Below are 22,731 nucleotides of genomic sequence, written 5' to 3'. Positions count from 1 at the left end.
TGGTGGGAAAGCTCCCTAAAACTGACATGACAGTAAAAATCCTTTTTTTTTTTTTTAATATTGCTATTTTGTGTCCCAACTAGACATTTTGCTTCACTTCCTGTCCTGGTAGCAATGTTTTTACTAGGACAGAAAGTGAATGTTCACTCACCGGCCACTTTATTAGGTACACCTTGCTAGTACCAGGTTGGACCCGCTTTTGCCTACAGAACTGCCTTAATTATTCATGGCATAGATTCAACAAGTTGTTTGAAATATTATCCTGCTGGAAGTAGCCATCAGAAGATGGGTACACTATAGTCATAAAGGGATGGCCATTCTCCTCTGACCTCTGACATCAACAAGGCATTTTTTTCCACACAGCTGCCACTCACTGGATATTTTCTCTTTTTCGGACCATTCTTTATAAACCCTAGAGATGGTTGTGTGTGAAAATCCTAGTAGATCAGCAGTTTTTTAAATATTTAGACCAGCCTGTCTGGCACCAACAACCATGCCACATTCAAAGCCACTTAAATCCCCTTTCTTCCCCATTCTGATAGGTTTGAGCTTCAGCAAGTTGTCTTCACCATGTCTAGATGGCTAAATGCATTGAGTTGCTGCCATGTGATTGGCTGTTTAACAATTTGTGTTACCAAACAATTGAATGAGTGTACCTAATAAAGTGGCTGGTGAATGTATATCTCTTAAGAAGAAGACCGCATCATTATATACAGTATCTAAGATCCTACCCTTTTCCATTTTGTCCAAAATTAAAGACGTTTTTGGCTGGTGTTCCACTTTAAAATGTACGTCCACCAGTATCAAGGCTACTCATGTCTTGGAGATTGATCAGTGGGGGAGCATAAGCTCAGATTTTACCCAAGGGCCCCTAGGGCTTCAGCAGAACAACTGCAGGGATCTGAGCCAATTTATAGTGTAGTAACTCGAACCCCTATTGATTGCGTTGAAGCCATTTAATTCCTATGAAGAGTGCAGAACATGATGGGATGTAGTGGTAGTGGAGCAAGCTAGAATCATATTCAGAATTGTGTGGTATTCATCGCAACCCTTCTTACTGTTACCTAATGCATATTTAATCACAAATATGTTTGCCCTTGTTCATACTATTACAAACAAGGATGTGTTAAGTACTACACATCCTGCCATTAGCTCTACCCTTGAATTTTTTCTCCAGTGATCCTGTTACAGCATCTGTCTTGACAGACTCCACAGGCAAGTTACAAGGAACTTTGAAGCAGTCTGTTTCTGTCACAAGGACAGCCTGTCAGATCTGCATGCCATCTGCCTTTCTGACTATTCTTTGATACCATGTAATGGCTGCACTTGAACCTGTTTGTGAATAATATACATATTTCACCTTATGCAGCGGCTTGCTCATTTCCTATTTAAATATTTTTTTTCCTCTGGCTCAGAAGGAAATGATACATAAATGCATGAGTCTGGTGCCTCATCTCTCTAATCAAAAGATCCAGAATGACCACTGCAAACACAAATTTTACTGGCAAAGTACCTCCACTCAGACCTGACTATATTCATTTAAAGTGGAACTCTAACCAAACCTTTTTTGGGCATTGGTGTATACATATATGTGAACCGGCACTTACATGGACAGGGGAATAGAGATTTTGGGAACACTAAAAATAACCCACATGTTTATAGTGGCTGTTTAATAATAACTGAGGTTAGTGACGTGAAAAACAAATTGAAAATGTATGAATCATTACACTGCTCAAAAAAATTAAAGGAACACTTTTTAATCAGAGTATAGCATCAAGTCAATTAAACTCCTGGATTATTGATGTGATGTGGTCAGTTAAGTAGCAGAGGGTGGCCTGACAATCCGACATCCTCTAGTGGGCCCTGTGCTCATTGCCCGACACCATAGAGCTGAATTGTCATTTGCCATTGAACACCAGAATTGGCAGGTTTGCCACTGGCGCCCTGTGCTTTTCACAGATGAAAACAGGTTCACCCTGAGCACATGTGACAGACATGAAAGGGTCTGGAGAAGTCGTGGAGAATGTTATGCTGCCTGTAAGATCGTTCAACATGACCGTTTTAGTGGTGGGTCAGTGATGGTCTGGAGAGGCATATCCATGGAGGGACGCACAGACCTCTACAGGCTAGACAATGGCACCCTGACTGCCATTAGGTATTAAGATGAAATCCTTGGACCCATTTTCAGACCCTATGCTGGTCATCGGGTCCTGGGATCCTGGTGCACAACAATGCCCGGCCTCATGTGGCGAGAGAATGCAGGCAGATCCTGGTGGATGAAGAAACTGATACCATTGAATGGCCCCCACACTCGCCTAGCCTAAATCCAATGGAACACCTCTGGGATATCATGTTTTGGTCCATCCAACAATGCTAGGTTGCACCTCAGACTCTCCAAGAGCTCAGTGATGCCGTGGTCCAGATCTGGGAGGAAATACCCCAGGACACCATCCGTCATCTCATTAGCAGCATGCCCTGATGTTGTCAGGCATGCATACAAGCACATGGGGGGCCATACAATCTACTGAGTACCATTTTTAGTTGCTGCAATGAAATTTCAGAAAAATGGACTAGCCTGCTGCATCATTTTTTTCACCTTGATTTTCAGGGTGTCTTTGAATTCAGTCCTCTGTAGGTTGATAATTTTCATTTCCATCAAGGATTGGGCATCCTTACTTTCCTAACATATTACCCAGTCCATATCAGTATAGATATCCAGCATGATATTTTTTGTAGTCATGTTTGACTGTTGGACACCATTCTCTTTGTGCCTGGCAAAAGAAGTTTTACATCCTTTTGGCCGGCATTTGACCTGCTTAAAGCGGAACTTCTCCCAAAAAAGGAGGTCCCGCTCTTCCTCCTCACCTTCCCAACTATATTTGGATCATAGTTTTTTTTTTGGGGGGGGGGGGAGAGCAAGTACCTAGATTTGACAGGTACTCGCTCCCACTTCCACTCGGATTGGACCTTCCTGCCCACAGTCTTCCCCAATTTTTTTCTCAATCTATAATACACCACATTTTTACAATCTCCAAAAAATAAAAAAAAAAAATACCAGAAGGCTGCAAGACCATCCACAAAGCGCAGCATTGCTCGCGCATGTGCAGTGGGAAACCGGTTGCAAAGCTACTAGTAGTCACAGTCAGCTGCCAACAGTGAAAATGAAAGCACCGGGGACAGAAAGACCAGTGAAGAACCGGACTGGGTCAGTACAGTGCTGGATTCAAGGACAGGTGAGTATCTGTTTATTAAAAGGCAGCAGCTACAGTTTTTGTAGCTGCTGACTTTTAATTTTGGCACATCTAACTGCTTTAAAGCAAGTTTGCATTACCATAGACTCATATGGGAATTCAAAACCTGCTTGAAGTTAACAAAACCCATCAGTACAGGCCCTTAAAGTTTGCTTGGTTGTAGTTTGCTGACTGAACTTACATGGCTACTCTTTTTCTTTTTTCTGCCAATAGATTTGTAAGTCTTTACAATTATTCTTGTGTTTTACACACCCCTGCCATGCTAAAAGACTATCAAAACATTCTACTACTTCTTGAATTAACTGTGCTAATTCTTTGCTCAGCTTGGTGTTTTTTTATTCTGCTGTCTATTTTTTTGATACTGGTGCTTCTTCTTCATTGTCCGAGAAGGCTGGAGGTAGAGAGGTGACATAGAATAATGTGTTGCTGTATGCCTGACACTTCTAGGTATGCATAGCGTGTAACTCAATCCCTCTCCAAATGTCACAGTGCTATGTGCCTCATGATTGGCCTGGAGCTGTTACATGAGGCCACAGAAGGAGTCCATAGCTTGTGTATGATCAGGCAAGTTGATTTCTGCCTACATACTGTGCTTTTGTTCCTTGGTGTTGTAGGATGATTGTAGTGGCCCACATGGACCTAGAAAAGGTACATTTTAAACTCTGAGCTCAATGCACATCTTTATTCTGACTACATGAATCAATTTATTGGGTGTTTTGGTACCAGGCCTTCACTGTCTAATGTGACACTGTCAGGATCTGTTAACAGTGATTTAAGTTCATGAATAGACACGGAGTTCCATGTGTGGTCAGTTCCTAAATGGCAACAATCAAAAATGAAGTTTGCCAGAATGGTGATTGTAGTAGAGCAGGCTTCAAAGATTATGCATTTAGGCACACAACTAAAACTGCTGAAAGGAAATAGATGATTGAACCTCTGCCTAATTAGAACATAATGCCATACTATTAGCAAATATGGCTGTCTAAGGTAGTTAATAATGTGGTGAATGGTGGAGTTGTGTTAATAATTATAAACTCCAGTAAATTTTTCTAGCTAGAGTAGAACCAGAATAATTTTTTTATGTTCCACTTGAGGAGCTTTCTCGCTGAGAAAGTGTCAAGCCTAGCACTCTTGTCTTCTTGTTGCTTGCCTACTCTGTATGAGTATGATAGGTATCAAAAGTTTCCAGTAAATAGGGAGTTCTTCTGACCCCCTTCTTAAAGTGTCAAAGACAAATTATACTGAGTAGTTTGGCATGGGAATCTTCTCAATGAGGTCATAGAGGCACAAATTCTTGTATCATTTTCTTCATACACGCAGCAACATTAAGTGGACTTCTGCCTATTTTATTTTTTTTAAACAGTAAGTCATTTCTTGTTCTGACACTTCCAATCTGATATTCTGACATGTTGACTGGGGAACATTGCGCTAGATCCTTCTGAGACCTAGTGTAATGTTTTCATTTGGGACCTAATTAATTGCCTATGTATACTATGTAACACATATTCTCACAGACTTGTGCTGTGGAATGCAGCAGAAGTTTCAATGGCACAAAACGCACCCTTAGATTAGTTTATTTCTCTGGTAAGAAAAGTTCCATTGTTACCTTCTATGGGATTGTTCCTTTAGCGAAAGACCTATTGAGCTGCCAATTAAATATCTTTGCTTAAAAATATTTAATTGTTCAGTTGTCTATTCTCTTTTTGCGGTATATTATTATTTCTGTCAAAGTGTCGGAATAATGTTAACTAAATTTGTCTTTTAATTTCATTAGGCTGGAGCATAAAAGTCTCTTGGAAAATAATCTAGCTGCTATTGAAGATATGCATTCTAAATTACAAACCAACATAAAATCAATACATTTTTTAAACCAGAAGGTAAGCTTTACTTTGTTTCCATCGATACAATTCATTTAGTATTTTGCAAATAAATGTGATAAAATGTTACAAGTCAAAAAAAGTAAAGGTGTTTTGTTATTGGGGCTCATTTCCAAAAGGCTAAATTAAAAAATAAAAGCAGCAAAGGTATCCATTGGCACTGGTAAAGGCATTGCTTGAATTGACACATAATTGCTTGTAAAATAAAAGCCGGACTGTAAAAAATCATATATATTTACCTTTCTGGTTTTCTGTATTTTCAAAAATCATAGTTTTGTTGCTCCCTGGCAACACTAGATATTCCACTCATACAGCTATCTAAAATTCTCTTCTGCCCTGTGCTGTGGTTTCTACTGCCAGCTTGTATTTCCTGCGGTGACATATGAGCAGGTGAAAGGATACATCATGCTGGAAGGTTTGGGCATTCCTACACTTGGAAGTGTACAAAGTCTGCAACAACCCCATTTTTTTTTCCAATTAGCAAAATTTTTAAATTCTAGCAACATCCCATATCCTCCAAATTAGCCACGTGAACTGCTTTGAACTTCCATCAGTGGGGAAAACTCTTCCATGTTTTTTTCCACCAAAAACTCACCCATTTTTGATTTGACATAAAGCTGCCTGTTTGCAAATATAAATCCATACATTCTTTGCTGTAGTCAAGTTCCGCAGTGACTGGAAATTGACGATTTAATACGCACATACGGGTGCATTTAACAGAAGCAGAGTTCAAGTTGTAGCTATCCAAAACCAGCCATCAGGAATCATCTTTAATTGTTCTAATAAAGAAATATCTGGTTTCTGTGGTTTTCTGCACTTCACACATGATATGTGCTCTTTGCATTGCCTTGTTAAATAACCCCATAAGTATGCCAGGTAGTGTATAGATGAGGAACAAATGATTTGAACTGCAAGTCATTTGGTGTAAAAAAACAGAGAAATCTAGCTCCATACACTGTCATTATTCACCTAAAACAGTGCACTACTATGCCGAGATACAGTAACACATCTGACAGCTACAAAGCGCCCTCTGTACACTGCAGCGGCAATAAATTTCATGGTTTATGCTAACCTGTCAGCAAAAGTTTAGATTTCTTTTCACAAACTTTTTAAATTCCATATCCTCCAGTGTATAGATCAAAAGAATATCTTACATTTCTTATTTCAATATTTGATATAATAAAACAGAAATTAATTCCCCTTTGAGTCCTTAACTGAATAACAAAGCATGTTCTGTGTCATAATTTAAAATTGCATGCTGTCTCGTTTTAATACACATATTTTGGTTTATAAGATCCATAAGTAAATTTCAAGACTTAGATAGCACATATAATGATGCCATTTTATCTTTGGCAGTACACAAATTGTTTTTGTTTTGTTTTTTTGTACATAAGGTAGTTTTATTTATTTTATTTTTGAAGGAAAGGAACAAAAAATGCGCAAGTCACATTGATAGTGGCTGATCATGAAAAGAAACCCCAGGAGCTTAGGCACACTATAAAAAGCTCTTTCAGGAAGTCATTATGCTGTTGAGGGAATAAGAAAGTTAAGTCAGAGAGTTGTGAAATGTTCTCATTATGGGTCATCTTGGTAATTATCTGACATCTACAGATGGAGTCACTTCTTAATCAAAAGAATGAATCATTACTGATATTGATTCAGACCAAGATGTTTGAAATAATGAGTGTAGTAACTCAAGTATAAATTCAGAGGTAATTTTCAGAAACTTCTCCACTGAATTTTCATACTAAATAATAATGAAATATCTCATTTCATTTCCTGCTAATAGTTGGAAAATGGCCATGCCACTGCAAACTAAATTGTCCCTGCATAATCGGCATGCTCAACGCTAGCAAGAAGGTCGCTGATATTTACTGTCTCATTGATAGCAAGCTATAATTACCCCAGCTGCTTGCAGACCAGCCTTGCGGTACTTAATAGCTCGCATTATTGTTTTTAGACATAAAACAGTTTATGTGATCATTAGAGGCTTAATGTAAGCAACAATAGGACTGAACATCTGAAAGGCCATGGCTCAGGAAGGCACTCTGTTTCCTACAGCACTTGTCAATCTTTGCTGTTGAATTTTAAGAGAGATTTCAGATGTGTGGCTATCATGATTTATGTGGAATTTTATTATTTTTCAAATAGAAATGGAATTGCAGCTTTCCTGATGTTGCCTGCAGCTCACTAATGAGGTGGTAATTGCTGTATAAAGCTTTACAAGATAATATAGATCATTATCTAAGGAACTGTAGCAATGACTGCACAACATTGTGATAGAGTGTGTATGAAGTGGCTGATCTTACTGCACCACATTCACTTAAATTGAAACTCCAACATTAAAAAGGGGCAAAATGCATTTACAAACTTTATTTTTTTAAGATATCTGCCAAGTGAATGTTATAACTTGTACTGTAAACATATTTGCCAAGTTATGTTTCTTAGAAAAACCACATCTCTGGCATCCCCTGTGTTGGCCTCCTAAAATAGACATAACAGGCTTGTTCATTATATCAGCAAAATTGTGATGTCTTCTTACATCTAAAGTAGTGCAGAAGATGCCAGTTATCATACAGTAAGTGCAGTGTAATTACATTTCTGGCTACATAGACCAAGGTGGGAGTGAAGAACTTACAGTTAGAGCTGATTCACACATGTGCGGTTCTGATTGAGGGCTCAGGTGTCACAGCTAATTGATACAGTAGTTGTTCAGAAGTTCATGTCAGGTTTACATCACGTTCAGGACGGGATTAGCTCAGGATCTTATCCTGGTCACACATATGCAGTTTAGAAATGGTTCCCATAGAAGTCAATAGCCTGTAATTTGCATCTGAACCTAAAGGTACTGCTCAGAAATCGTACACAACTCTTTTTCAAACCGCACTGAATCCGCACCACCAGTGCACCGGAGATATGTGAACAGGGCACCATAGGAAGCAATGTTTCTCACATGTCATGCGGATTGGATGCGGTTCAAACCTCATCCACTATATATATATATACCAGGGAATAGCGATTTTGGGAACACTAACAATAACCCACATGTTTGTAGTGGCTGTTCAATAATAACTGAGGTTAATGGTGTGCAAATAATTGAAAATGTACTGTATGAATCATTATACACTGCTCACAAAAATTAAAGGAACACTTTTTAATCAGAGTATATCATCAAGTCAGTTAAACTCCTGAGATATTGATGTGGTCAGTTAAGTAGCAGGGGGGGGGTTGTTAATCAGTTTCAGCTGCTTTGGTGTTATTGAAATGAACAACCGGTGCACTAGATGGACAACAATGAGATGACCCCCAAAACAAATGGTTTTAGAGGTGGAGGCCACTGACATTTTTTTCCCTACTCATCTTTTCTGACCATTTTTCACTAGTTTTGTGTTTGGCTAGGGTCAGTGTCACTACTGGTAACATGAGGTGATACCTGGATCCTACAAACAGGCAGTCCAACTCCTCCAGGATGTCACATCAATACGTGCCATTGCCAGAAGGTTTGCTGTGTCTCCCAGCACAGTCTCCTACATACCATTGCTCTGTCTCCCAGCACATCAATATCTGCCATTGCCAGAAGGTTTGCTGTGTCTCCCAGCACAGTCTCCTCCAGCATGGAGGAAATTCCAGGAGACAGGAAGTTACTCTAGAAGAGCTGGACAGGGCTGTAGAAGTTCCTTAACCCATCAGCAGGACTGGTATCTTCTCCTTCGTGCAAGGAGAAACAGGATAAGCACTGCCAGACCCCAAACAAAATGAACTCTGGCAGGCCACTGGTGTGAATATGTCTGACCAAACAATCAGAAACAGACTTCATGAGGGTAGCTTGACAATCCAACATCCTCTAGTGGGCCCTGTGCTCACTGCCCAACACCATAGAGCTGGATTGGCATTTGCCATTGAACACCAGAATTGGCAGGTCCACCACTGGCGCCCTGTGCTTGTCACAGATAAAAACAAGTTGACCCTGAGCACACGTGACAGACGTGAAAGGGTCTAGAGAAGCCATGGAGAATGTTATGCTGCCTGTAACATAATTCAGCATGACCGTTTTTGTGATGGGTCAGTGATGGTCTGCGGAGGTATATCCATGCAGGGATGCACAGACCTCTATAGGCTAGACAATGACACCCTGACTGCCATTAGGTATCGGGATGAAATCCTTGGAACCATTACTGTATGCTGGTGCAGTGGGTCCTGGGTTCCTCATGGTGCACAACAATGCCTGACCGCATGTGGCGAGAGTATGCAGGTAGTTCTTGGAGGATAAAGAAATTGATACCGTTGAATGGCCCCATGCTCGCCTGACTTAAATTCAATAGAACACCTCTGCGATTTCATACTTGGTCCATCTGACACTGCCAGGTTGCACCTCAGACTGTCCAGGAGCTCAGTGATGCCCTGGATCAGATCTGGAAGGAAATACCGCAGGACACCATCTGTCGTCTCATTATGAGCATGCCCCGATGTTGCCAGGCATGCATACAAACATGCGAGGGCCATACAAACTACTGAGTACCATTTTGAGTTGCTGCAATGAAATTTCAGCAAAATAGACTAGCCTGCTGCATCATTTTTCACTTTAATTTTCAGGTTGTTTAAATTCAATCCTCTGTAGGTTGATAATTTTCATTTCCACCAAACGATGGGGCGTCCTTATGTTCCTAACACTTTACCCAGTCCATATCAGTATAGATATCTACCGTGATATTTTTCCCCACTGAGATCTGATGTGTTTTCAAAGTGTTCCTTTAATTTTTTTGAGCAGGGTAGTTACTAACTAGCAGAATTGCTAACATTATTGCCAATAACTCCAATCAAATGATTGATCAGATCTTCACAGTGATTAGGAAGCCCTCTGGATTATTTCTTTTTAAAAACTGTTTCACTTTATGTATATTTTTAGTTGCTTCAGATCACGCCATTGAGCATTTCATTGTGACTGACGCCAACTCTAATTAGCCAGTCAAAATTCCATCTGTACACTTACATGTTTACTGCTGTGTTTGGAGTCACTGCTACATTGCTTGACCCAGTTTTTCTTGAGTTTTAGATCAGATTGCTCTAGTGTATGGAATAAATCTCTTATTTAGTTGAAATCACTGTTTTTATTTTATACTAAAATTGTAGCAATACAGCTAAAACATAACACACTACACAGAGGCCCCATAGAATTTTGAGAATTCATTGGTCCCTTGATAATTGAATCCAGCCATTGGCTGCTAGCACTGATCAGATGCCAATCAGCTGCTGGTTTTCCAGCATGCCATTCGACAGAAGCCGTACATTAGGCCAGCTTCTGGTAGACACTGTGCTGTATACACTGGCTGAATGTTGGACAGTTTCTGTTGAACCTACCGATACCGGCCAACATTCGGCCAGTGTGTACCATCCTTTAGAGAAGACATTCCACTATTAGTCTAAAATAAAAAATGATAATAAAATAAAAAATGTAAAAAGAATTTAAAAAAATGTTTTGGTCTAAACCTCATGTGCTATTTAAATCCTCATTAAACCTTTAAAAGCCACCTTAATTGATCCTTCACCATTGAATACAATGGATTTACACCAAAACTCCCAACTTTTTGTATCCTCAGTGACAATGCCTCGGCGGCCACTGTTTTTGGAGTCCTCCCACTTTATTTACTGTCAGTACTGTATTATTTACACATGACTTGTCTCATGCAGACACAGACAACAAGGATCAGGGGCTTGAGTCTAATACCAGTCATACATGGATCAAAATGTGACCAGTTCAATAGGGACTGGCTGAACTTTGATCCATGCATGGGCAGGCTGGTTTTACACAAGTTGTTCTATCGATCAACTTGTGTACAACCAGCCTGTCATGTTTTTCTCAAAGATCAGTGCTTCCGGCAACATTGATCATTGTATTCCGATGGTGCAGAAGGCTCGCCACCATCAGAATACATTAACACAGTAAGAGTGATTCCTCCATCTACTTCAAGTGTGGGATGGGGGAATCAAATACTTTTTTCCATTCAACTCACTGGTTGAATGAAAAAAAAATTATCAATAAATGGCCTGCCTTAATGCTCTTTAAAATTATGGGTTTTAAAAAAAAAAAGTCACGTTCACTTAGGTGGCTTAAGTATGGATCTGATACTGCAGCTGTCCCCCGCCGCCTCTACACTGAGTATTTGAATGATCAGAAAATGCTCAGTTCTTGGGTCCACTCTGAGCACAAATCAGTGGCTGTCAGTGCTGGAGCGCCAGACTATGGAAGGGACGGGAGCTGCTGGATCAAGTTCTCAGTTGCTGAGCCAGCTCCCAGTCAAGCATCTGGGTGGATCCCAACACTATTGCCAGGATCCCTGCAAGCCTGGACCTCCTCTGTGACGTCAGCTAACAGCAAATTTTAGCCCCATTGTCTGCTGAATCTGGGTCACAGGCATGCAGAACTAAGTGAACTGCTATGACACAGGAGAAATATGGCCAAAAGAACTTTAGTTATACGTCTCCTTTAAGATTAGGCTGGTAAACCTGTCTAAAGGTGTTAGGAGCTTCATTTGCTGGCTAGAAATAGTATTTATATGCAGTATTCATGTTATCTGGCCACAAAGGGTGTTTTTTCCTAAAAAAAATAAAGTTAGTTAAGAATTTTGTGCATTAATTTTAACAGTTTGGGTAGAGATTCTTTTTCAAGTTAAACAATAAAAATAAGTAAAGGGCGGGGGCGGACTGACAACTCATGGGGCCCCCGGGAAATAGGGGATCATGGGGCCCCTGTGTCCTTGCCAAAACTCAAAAAAACCTATGAAATGTACCAGGGGCATCTCATGGGGCCCCCTACTGACCCCGGGCCCTTGGGCAGGCCCGAGTTTCCAAATGGTCAGTCCGTCCCTGGTATAGGGTTTTTATTTTTTAAATGTGTCAGAACAGAGCTTCCATGGAACCATGTATAAAGAGTGAGCTATTAATGTGTGGATTTACAGTCATGTCTCAACCAGAATGGCCGTTGGAAAGTGATAAATGGAAGTGGAAATTGTCTTGCAAAGATGAATAGATTTTGTTTTAATTCTACATAAAGATAAGTGACACTAAACTTGATTCCAATTATGACTATTTTAAAGTTTCTGAAAAGGGAAGGGAAAGTATTAAAATCTAGCACACTAATCATGTCAAATACCTAGAAGGCTTTATGAACTACACATTATTGTCCATTATTCCACAGATGAATTTCGATGACTTGTATTTTATCATTTTAAAACCAGGGAATGATCTTTTAATTAACACTCAAATTGCTAAATACAGCATTTCAGTTATAGCTAATGACTAATCTTTACTTCTTCCTATGATTATTACAACCATTTTAAAAACTCTAACATTATCAAATCATACAGCAAAGGCAGGCAAAATCTGAGTTCATTTGTCTCTAAAAGATTTCTCTATAGTGTATGGAATGAATCTTTTATATAGTTGAATTTGCTGTTTTTATTGTATACTAAAATTGTATAGGTACTTATAGATATAAATTTAAATCTATATTAAATTTCAGTGAAAAGATAACACACTACACACATAGACTACTCTGTTATAGTAAATGATGTAAACATGTACTAGGCAGCATACTGGCTAGTTTAACACATTTGCTTTCTATTCCCACCTGTAGGAGGTAGGATCTCATGTAAGATTTAGCAAATTACCAGGCAAATACAAACTTTATGACATACTGTACATATTTGTAGTGTTAGAGTTTACAAACTCTGTAAAACAAATAGGGATTTGCGTGTAGGCCCTTTTCTACTTTGGCATAGCTTACCAGGTTTGAAGTCAGATAAAAAACAGCTTACGTAAGCCAATGGGAGCTTTCTTGGTCTGGCCACAGATTCAGTTTAAAGTATCTCTAGCTTTGAAAAGGCAAAGTGGGAAACTTATTTTCTTTAGTAACATAGAGCATTGGTATCTTTAGCATCAGTACAAACCAGTGTATGTTCACACTACAGCAGATTCCACAGAGTGGCCTATTTGCTGCCAAAAGATCTCATGCATATGTGTTTGTCCAGTGTAAATAATGTGGATCTGGTGAGACTGGTATGCAGACCCTCTCCCTAACCCTGACACACCAGACCCTCACTACCTCTGTGACCCTGACTGGCCTAACTGCAGTAGTCTTATGTCAAATGGCAAATAGATAATGATTATTAACCCCTCAAAGTGCTGCTTTTACAGTTTCAGATAACAGGTTCTTTTTTTTTATGTGACGAGGAAGCTTTTCGTATATCGGAGAAAATGCTCAGTATGACAGATGGAAAATGCTCAACATGGCTAGTCGAGTGTGATATATACAGTAAGGAGAACTTTTCTGATAAGGAAAAAAAGCAGTAGGGAAAATGTTTGCTAAAGTCTGTTCTTTGTTGCGCTGTACTTGCTTCTGAAGGTTGTAGAGTCTGTGTGCTCCTCAACTATACACAGATTTACCCCATCCACCTGCAGTTTGTATATATTAACCAGCATAATGCCCCATGTCAAGGATACGTTAATAAACATCCACCCTGTGAGAGCCAGCTGTTGACACTGTATGTGTCAATGAAAGCTGGGCTCACCATTGACAATTTGGAACCATAGCGGTTCCCAACCATGTGATCTCAGTTTCAGCATAGTGATCACATGGAGCCTGAAGGCTCCACTGCCAAAAATGAAAGACTTAACCTTGCAGATTACACTGTCAACCTTAAAGGAATCCTAAAGGTTTTTTTGTTTTGTTTTTTTTAAACAACAAACATGTTATACTTACCTGCTCTGTGCTCTCCTCTTCTCAGGTCCCCCGTCAGTGCTCCTGGCTCCTCCCCAATGCTGAGTGCCCCAATAGCAAGCTGCTTGGTATGTGGGCACTCCTGCAGGGTTGTTTCCAAGCCGTGCTCTGTTTCCATTGACACACAGAGCATGGCTTGGCCCCACCCCCTTCAATCTCTGCTCACTGGCTGTGATTGACAGCAGTGGGAGCCAATGGCTTACCCTGCTGCCTCTCTGTCTAGTGAGGATAAAGAGAGCCATTGCTGGATTGAGATTGGGCTCGGTAAGTATAAGGGGTGGCTGATGGGGGGAGTAGCAGCACAGAAAAGGTTTTTCACCTAAATGTATAGAATGCATTTAGGTGAAAAACCTTTTACCTTTAGAACTACTTTAAGTTGAAGTGTTTTTATGTCAATCCATTTAATACTTGAACTGTTGTAGAAAAAAACTCTTTTTTTTTTTCATTTTGCACAATTGTCAGCCCAAATAAAAAAAACATATGTCCTTAACCACTTGCCTTCCAGAGAATTTACCCCCCTTCCTGACCAGGCCATTTTTTGCATTACGGCGCTGCTCTATTTTAACTGACAATTGCGCGGTCACGCAGAAAAAAACAATATTTTTTACTTTTTGCTAACATGTCCAGTAAAAAAAAATTGAAAAAATCAAATTTCGTCATAAATTTAGATCAAAATATATTCTGCTATGTCTTTGCCAAAAAAAAAATCCCAATAGATGTAAATCAATTGGTTTACGTGAACGTTATAGCATTTACAAATGGTGGTATAGATACTAGAATTTTTTTTTCTACTAGTAATGGCAGCGATCAGCGACTTATAGCAGGTCTGCGGAACTGCAACGGGCATTCTGACACTGGGGGAACTGACTTGGTGTCACTAACATCCCCAGAGACGACCAATGCAGTGATCAGTGCTAATAAAGAGCGTTGACACTGTACTAATGGCACTGGACAGGAAAGGGTTAACTTCTGGGAAGATCGAAGGGTTAGCTGTCTGCTGTACTGTATTTTACTGTGCTGTCTGTGTATGTGCTTTACTGTAAGCACACTACTTTGCAGGCTCTGCCCTGCAAAGCCATACAAAGCACTGTGCTGGAGCTGACAGGGAATAGAACTGTATTGTTTACATACAGTTCCCTCCCCCCATCAACGATCACTGGGTGCCGGCGAGTAATCACCAGCTGGGACCCGTTGATTGAAAGCCGAGACTGCGAATAGCGGCGTGGGTAGGGCGTGTGCGCCCCTACCCGGAAATGCAAAATCACGTATATATACATGATTTTGTGCACCCCTGCCGCCCTCTAGCAGTATTCCTGCTATAGGGTGGTAGTAAAGCTGTTAAAATATGTATAAACTTAGCTGTACAAATTAGTTGTAGCTGTTTATTTTATAAACATTTTCAAAAAAGGATCACACAGCGTTCTTCCAAGATTTACACATTTTTCTAATTGGATTCAATTAAAAATAATGTGTGAGTCCTGGGTGAACGTTGTGTGAAAACATTTATACATTAACCCAACAAGTTGTCCAGTAACTGACACATCCTGTCTCTGTTGAATTTGACCTTCAGCATCTAGGCATTCATGACCTGCAGGCATTAAGATGTAGAGGAGCTAGGGATGAACTTTACTAGAAGTACTTTATTTCTAGGCCCCACTGAGGCTGTGTAGACCGATATGGCTATGAGAAGGTACTCTCATATCAGGAGTAAAAGTTTGATACAATGAGGAGGAAAAGTTTGCTATAAGGAGATGAAAATGGACGGTATAGCCAGGAAGTGTTTCCTATAACAAGGAGGAAGAGTTTGATATAGGAAGCACAGAGGAAGCTATTGTTAGTAAATGGTAGAACTCATTGATCTACTGTAAGGAATATGATAATGTAATATGCATTAACCACTTGCCTACCGGACACTTATACCCCTTTCCTTACCAGGCCAATTTTCAGCTTTCAGCTCTGTCACACTTTGAATTACAATTGGTCATGCAACACTGTACCCATATGAAATTTTTATAATTTTTTTCACACAAATAGAGCTTGCTTTGGTGGTATTTTCTCACCACTGAGTGTTTTATTTTTTGTGCTATAAACAAAAAAATGTGAAAAAAATTTTCTTTGTTTCTATTATAAAATTTTGCAAACAGGAAATATTTCTCCTTCACTGATGTGCATTGATGAGGCTGCACTGATAGGCAGCACTGATGGGCACTGATAGGCGGCACTGATGAGGTGGCATGGATAGGCGGCACTGCTGGGCACTGATAGGCAGCACTGTTGAGCTGGCATTAATGATGGGCTCTGACTGGTGGCAATGCTGGGTGGCACTGATGAATGGCACTGCTTGGCTGCACTGATGGGCACTGGTGGGTGGCACTGGTGGGCACTGACGGGCACAGGTGGGTGGCACTGCTGGGCACTTGTGAGCAGCACTGGTGAGTGGCACTGCTGGGCACTTTTGGGCAGCGCTGGTGGGTGACACTGCTGGGCACCGATCATCAGGGCACTGATCATCAGTTCCCTGATGATTGGTGCCGATCCCTCCTCTAACTGCTGGCGGTTTTCGGTAGTACTTTCCTCACGCTGTGACAGCGTGAGGAAAGTGCAGCCGATAACCGGCAATTGCATTTCCCGGTGATCAGTGTGTCATTGGACACGGCTGATCACATCGTAAAAGGCCGCTTTTACCAAAGCACGTGATCAGCTGTGTCCGTAGGATCACGTAATGATCACAGAGATTGCCAGGTGCGCGCCCCTGGGGAGTGCAACAGAGCGCGTTCTGGGAGGACGTCATATGACGTCCACCCAGAACTGGCCAGCCGCAGTGAAGCCATCATTCGGCTATCTGCGGTCAGCAAGAGGTTAAAGGTACTCTTCAGGCTCCCATCTGCCCCATAACCTCCTTGATTTTTGCCTGAGGGTGAGCTATAAAGTCTAACTCCACCTCTAAGATATATTGAACCCATATTTAGGGTGTAACATAGTGCCAAACAGACCTCCTCTACCGCCAAAATGGATCCCCATCTAAAAGCATTCAGGATTCTTCTTCCTCCTGCATAGTTACATCATTCATTCTACCACCATAGTGGAACTTGTAGTTCTTAATAATGACTATCACACTCTTAGTCCATTGACACTTCCTTCAGCTCTCTGAAAGAGAGGCACAGACAAGGAGAAGAAGGAAGAGTCTACAGCAGCCTAACATTGCACCCATGATCCGTTGATCACAGTTGCTTTGCAGCCTCATTTGAAAAAAAAATAATAAATGCACATTTTGTTATGCAAAAATCTTTGCCCTTATTATTGTTTGCAAAAGGTGGACTTTGAACATGAGATATGCATAGGAAATACTTGGTACATTCACAATTAGATATTTGTTTCAAATATGACTATGGCAACAGAGTTACAGTGCTCTGCATAAATGAGTACACCCCAACAAATTTGTCATAAAACCTTTACTTTCCTTTCAGAATCAACATTTTCTTTGGGACCCTATACTACAAAATATTCCCACAAATGTGGGCCATTGATTGCAAACAAGTTCATTTGCACACACAATAAAGGATCTTTCCTAACAGATTCATTCAAGACCATGATGCAAAAATGAATACACCCTAATGAAAGTCTTAGGGGCAAAGCTAAAGTTTAGCTAATTATTTATTAAACAGGTGTCCAGCAGACAGTTGATATTAAAAGGGCGTTATTTAACAAAGAATACCCATTCCCATTTCATGCTGTCAGCAATGGCACCACATGGAAGAGAAATGTCACAAGGCCTAGGAAAGAAAATAATTTATTTATACAAGAAAGGTTAAAGCAAAACCTTACTTATCAGTCAGAATACTGTAGCAAAAATTATACAAAAGTTTAACAAAGATGGAACTGCAACCATGTTGCAGAGACGTCTAGGCTGTCAACGGAAGTTAACACCTTCTGATGAGAGGGGTTGAAAAAAATCACCATGCAAAGCCAAACTGGGGTGATTGTTTCCTGTGACACAATACGGCTTACACTGCAGAGGAATGGCATGCATGGGTGTCGCCCATGAAGGAAGCCTCTCTTAAAGCCCATGCACAAAAAAGCCCACCTAGAATTTGCCAGGACCCATGCTGAAAAAGACTACTGGGACTCTGTACTCTGGAGTGATCAGACCAAGATAAAAGGTTTTGGAACTGATGGCTTCAAAACTGTATGGCAACACAAAGGTGAGGAGTACAAAGAAAAATGTAGGGTGCCTACAGTGAAACATAGTGCTGGCAGTGTCCTCCTGTGGGGCTGCATGAGTGCTGCTGGTGCCGGGGAGCTGCATTTCATTGATGGTATCATGAATTCACAGATGCACTGCTCTATATTGAAAGAGGTGATACTACCATCACTCTGTGCCCCTGGTCGTCATGTGCTTTTCCAGCATACAAATGATCCAAAACACATACAGTCAGGTCCATAAATATTGGGACATCGACACAATTCTAACATTTTTGGCTCTATACACCACCACAATGGATTTGAAATGAAACGAACAAGATGTGCTTTAACTGCAGACTGTCAGCTTTAAGTTGAGGGTATTTACATCCAAATCAGGTGAACGGTGTAGGAATTACAACAGTTTGCATATGTGCCTCCCACTTATTAAGGGACCAAAAGTAATGGGACAATTGGCTTCTCAGCCGTTCCATGGCCAGGTGTGTGTTATTTCCTCATTATCCCAATTACAATGAGCAGATAAAAGGTCCAGAGTTCATTTCAAGTGTGCTATTTGCATTTGGAATCTGTTGCTGTCAACTCTCAAGCTGAGATCCAAAGAGCTGTCACTATCAGTGAAGCAAGCCATCATTAGGCTGAAAAAACAAAACAAACCCATCAGAGAGAGAGCAAAAACATTAGGCGTGGTCAAAACAACTGTTTGGAACATTCTTTAAAAGAAGGAACGCACCGGTGAGCTCAGCAAAACCAAAAGACCCGGAAGACCACGGAAAACAACTGTGGTGGATGACCAAAGAATTCTTTCCCTGATGAAGAAAACACCCTTCACAACAGTTGGCCAGATCAAGAACACTCTCCAGGAGGTAGGTGTATGTGTGTCAAAGTCAATAATCAAGAGAAGACTTCACCAGAGTGAATACAGAAGGTTCACCACAAGATGTAAACCATTGGTGAGCCTCAAAAACAGGAAGGCCAGATTAGAGTTTGCCAAACGACATCTAAAAAAGCCTTCACAGTTCTGGAACAACATCCTATGGACAGATGAGACCAAGATCAACTTGTACCAGAGTGATGGGAAGAGAGAGTATGGAGAAGGAAAGGAACTGCTCATGATCCTAAGCATACCACCTCATCAGTGAAGCATGGTGGTGGTAGTGTCATGGCGTGGGCATGTATGGCTGCCAATGGAACTGGTTCTCTTGTATTTATTGATGATGTGACTGCTGACAAAAGCAGTAGGATGAATTCTGAAGTGTTTCGGGCAATATTATCTGCTCATATTCAGCCAAATGCTTCAGAACTCATTGGACACCGCTTCACAATACAGTTGGACAATGACCCAAAGCATACTGCAAAAGCAACCAAAGAGTTTTTTAAGGGAAAAAAGTGGAATGTTCTGCAATGGCCAAGTCAATCACCTGACCTGAATCCGATTGAGCATGCATTTCACTTGCTGAAGACAAAACTGAAGGGAAAATGCCCCAAGAACAAGCAGGAACTGAAGACAGTTGCAGTAGAGGCCTGGCAGAGCATCACCAGGGATGAAACCCAACGTCTGGTGATGTCTATGCGTTCCACACTTCAGGCTGTAATTGACTGCAAAGGATTTGCAACCAAGTATTAAAAAGTGAAAGTTTGATTTATGATTATTACTCTGTCCCATTACTTTTGGTTCCTTAATAAGTGGGAGGCACATATGCAAACTGTTGTAATTCCTACACCGTTCACCTGATTTTGATGTAAATACCCTCAACTTAAAGCTGACAGTCTGTAGTTAAAGCACATCTTGTTCGTTTCATTTCAAATCCATTGTGGTGGTGTATAGAGCCAAAAATGTTAGAATTGTGTCGATGTCCCAATATTTATGGACCTGACTGTATCTAAGGCCACTGATAGCCAATCAGCTTCTAATTTTAGCTTGTTCAATTAGGCTTTGCAAAAAAAAAACTGGAGGCTGATTGGTTTCTATACAGAGCCGCACCTAATTTTACACTCTCTAGTTTTACTAAAACAACATCTATGTGTGTTCTTGTTCTCTGTCCTCATGGCCCCTTTTCACTGTCTCGCTATTTAGTTGTTCTTGAATTTTTTGAACAACTACCATACAGATGATTATTTTATAACACTATAACAAAGATTATTTCTTATTTGTAACTCTGTGGTTACTTGTCATGATTATTATTCTTTGATGAGTATAATGCTCAGTGCAATTTTCTTTTTTTTCTTTCATATTTTGACTTCATAATACAAAAGAAGATTGGAACGGCAGATGTTAAATTGATATAGAATAAGAACAAACTGTTTTCTTATTTCAAGCCTACAATATTAAAACAAGAGTTCTATATCTAATAAAATGTTAAGGTGAACCAGATAATCATTCTCTTTTCCTCTTACCCAGATAAATGAATTAGGCCAAGAAAATGGATGTTTGCAGCAGCAGTTGGAAGATAGGAAACTGAGATGTCAACAGTATGAACGTCATCTAGAAACCTGCAATCAGACTCTCTCTAATCTTTTCACTCATCTGAAATTTATACAAGAACAGAGAGATTGCCTACAAAAAAAGACTCTAAATGCTGTATCCTGTAGCCACAACATTGTGCCACCTCTAACCACAGGATCTCATTTACAGCATCAGATTTTCTCCCAAATTGGAACAGTAAATGGGGAATCAGAAGAGTTAGTGTTAAAAAATTCATTAGACAAATCATGTCGGACACAATGCACAGAAGCGCATTCTACTCCATTACAAGACAATACAGAGTACTGGATGGAGAAAATGAATGGCTTAATGTTACAGATACAACAATTTGTAGAAAAACCCAGAAAGTGAATAGTGGACCTTTCCAATCAAGTAAATTGTTTAGTGAATTCACATTTTAAATGGCATTCTTTTTAATAATATGAACACAGAACTATGTGACAAATGTTTGTTCTCCCATCAAAGCATGCATCAGGGAAACATTTTCCATACCACTATAAACAGAAGACTTTTCATATCGTTTTTTTTTTTTTTTTTTTTTAAGAACAGTTTTTTAGCTTGGTGTAATTCCTTATAAATTATAGATTTGTCTAATAATTTATTGTAGTAGGTTGAGTTGTAGTTCATTTATAAATGTCAATCAGATTAATTTTCACCCCTTTATTCTCATTTTGAGCAAAAGACAGTGAAAAGTGGAAATCCACATTGTCATCACTGTATTTCTTTTTTTTTTGTCTATTAATCTTCCTCAGTGCAACAAAGTTTATACACATGAGTTTCTTTTTTTGGTGGTTTAGGTACAGGGCCATCTTTAATATTGTTTGAACCCTGACACCCCCCCCATGCATAAATAGCAGCTAGACTAAAAAATCAGTTTGCAGTAGTAGATCAGGCAGAAATTGTGACTGGTTGCTAGAGGTTACAGCATATCATTACTGCTTACTGTCCGGTTGCTAGAGTTTACAGCACACACTACAGCTCACTGATTGGTTGCTAAAGGTTACTGCACACCCTTACCACTAACTGGTTGCTAGAGGTTACTGCACATCCTTACTGCTTACTGGTTGCTTGCTAGAAGTTATTGCACATCATTACCGCTCACTAATTGGTTGCTATAGGTTACTGTGTATCAATGCCACTTACTGGTTGCTAAAGGTTACTGCACATCATTACCGCTCACTGATTGGTTGCTGTAGGTTACTGTGCATCATTACCACTTATCAGTTGCTAAAGGTTACAGCACATCATTACAGCTCATTGATTGGTTGCTAGAGGTTGCAGCACATCATTACAGCTCACTAATTAGTTTCTAGTGGTTACAGCACATCATTATGGCTCACTGATTGATGACCTCTGCACCCCAAACCTCCCCCAATCTCTCAACTCTAACCCCCCCCCACATTAACTGTGCTCACCTATGCACCCAACTTCCTTACCTCTGTACCTCCTTGCTCACCTGTGCACCCCCAAACTAATTCCTTCTCTGGCTACCTCTTCACATCCCACCCGCACCACTTTACTTACTTTTGCAGAAGAGGCTGATGGTAGGCTAAATGACCACTGTTGCAGGCAGGATTTTCAAGCATGCCCCTGTTTACTTCCTCAGTGGGCAACATTCAGCAGAGTCATGGTGGCTGAAACCTCAGGGGGTATGATATACATATGAATGCCACCACTATTTACATATGAATGCCATCACTATTTACATATGAATGCCACTGCTATTTATATATCAATGCTGATGCCATGGGTCATCTGTTCACTGTAATAGGGAAGAGCTGGCCAGTATAAGTGACAGTACTTCACACTGAGATACCAGGGCAGGAGATCATTTGAAACGCGTTAACAGGTCCTGTATTCATGCCCTGCTGTTTTGTGTGTCCTATGGATCAATAAATACACACTATATTCATCTATCCTCTGGTGTGCGGCTGACCCTTCTTTCTGTTGCACGATATCAGGGCACAGCACAGGAGGGAGACTTCAAGTAACAAAGGTATGTAAACCAGTACAATTGGCAAATATGGGCAGATGCTTTGGGCCCCACAAAAATGACTGGGAACAGGGCAGCTGCCCCTTTTTGCACTGCCTTAAAGGACAGCCCTGCTTAGGTAGCCGTTCAAATGAAGGGGTTGCACAAAAGTA

The 22,731-nt window shown here is 40.4% G+C and overlaps 1 protein-coding gene across 1 annotated transcript in view; it reads left to right on the top strand.

Moving 5' to 3' along the window:
• LOC149437173 (uncharacterized) overlaps positions 1-22,502 on the top strand; it is a 510,919-nt gene extending 488,417 nt beyond the window's left edge. Inside the window, exons 24-25 of the mRNA XM_089661020.1 lie at positions 5,026-5,128; positions 20,503-22,502. Coding sequence (XP_089517146.1) covers positions 5,026-5,128; positions 20,503-20,937 — 538 coding nt within the window. The 3' untranslated portion in view covers positions 20,938-22,502. The remainder of the gene's footprint in view (positions 1-5,025; positions 5,129-20,502) is intronic.
• Positions 22,503-22,731: the final 229 nt, after the last annotated feature.

Source organism: Staurois parvus, unplaced genomic scaffold (assembly GCF_062004578.1).
Source record: "Staurois parvus isolate SC_StPar_1 unplaced genomic scaffold, SC_StPar_1.0 ptg001302l, whole genome shotgun sequence".
NCBI classification, from domain to species: domain Eukaryota; kingdom Metazoa; phylum Chordata; class Amphibia; order Anura; family Ranidae; genus Staurois; species Staurois parvus.
Note: the sequence above shows the minus strand (reverse complement) of the source record. Positions and strands in the feature narration are given on the sequence as shown.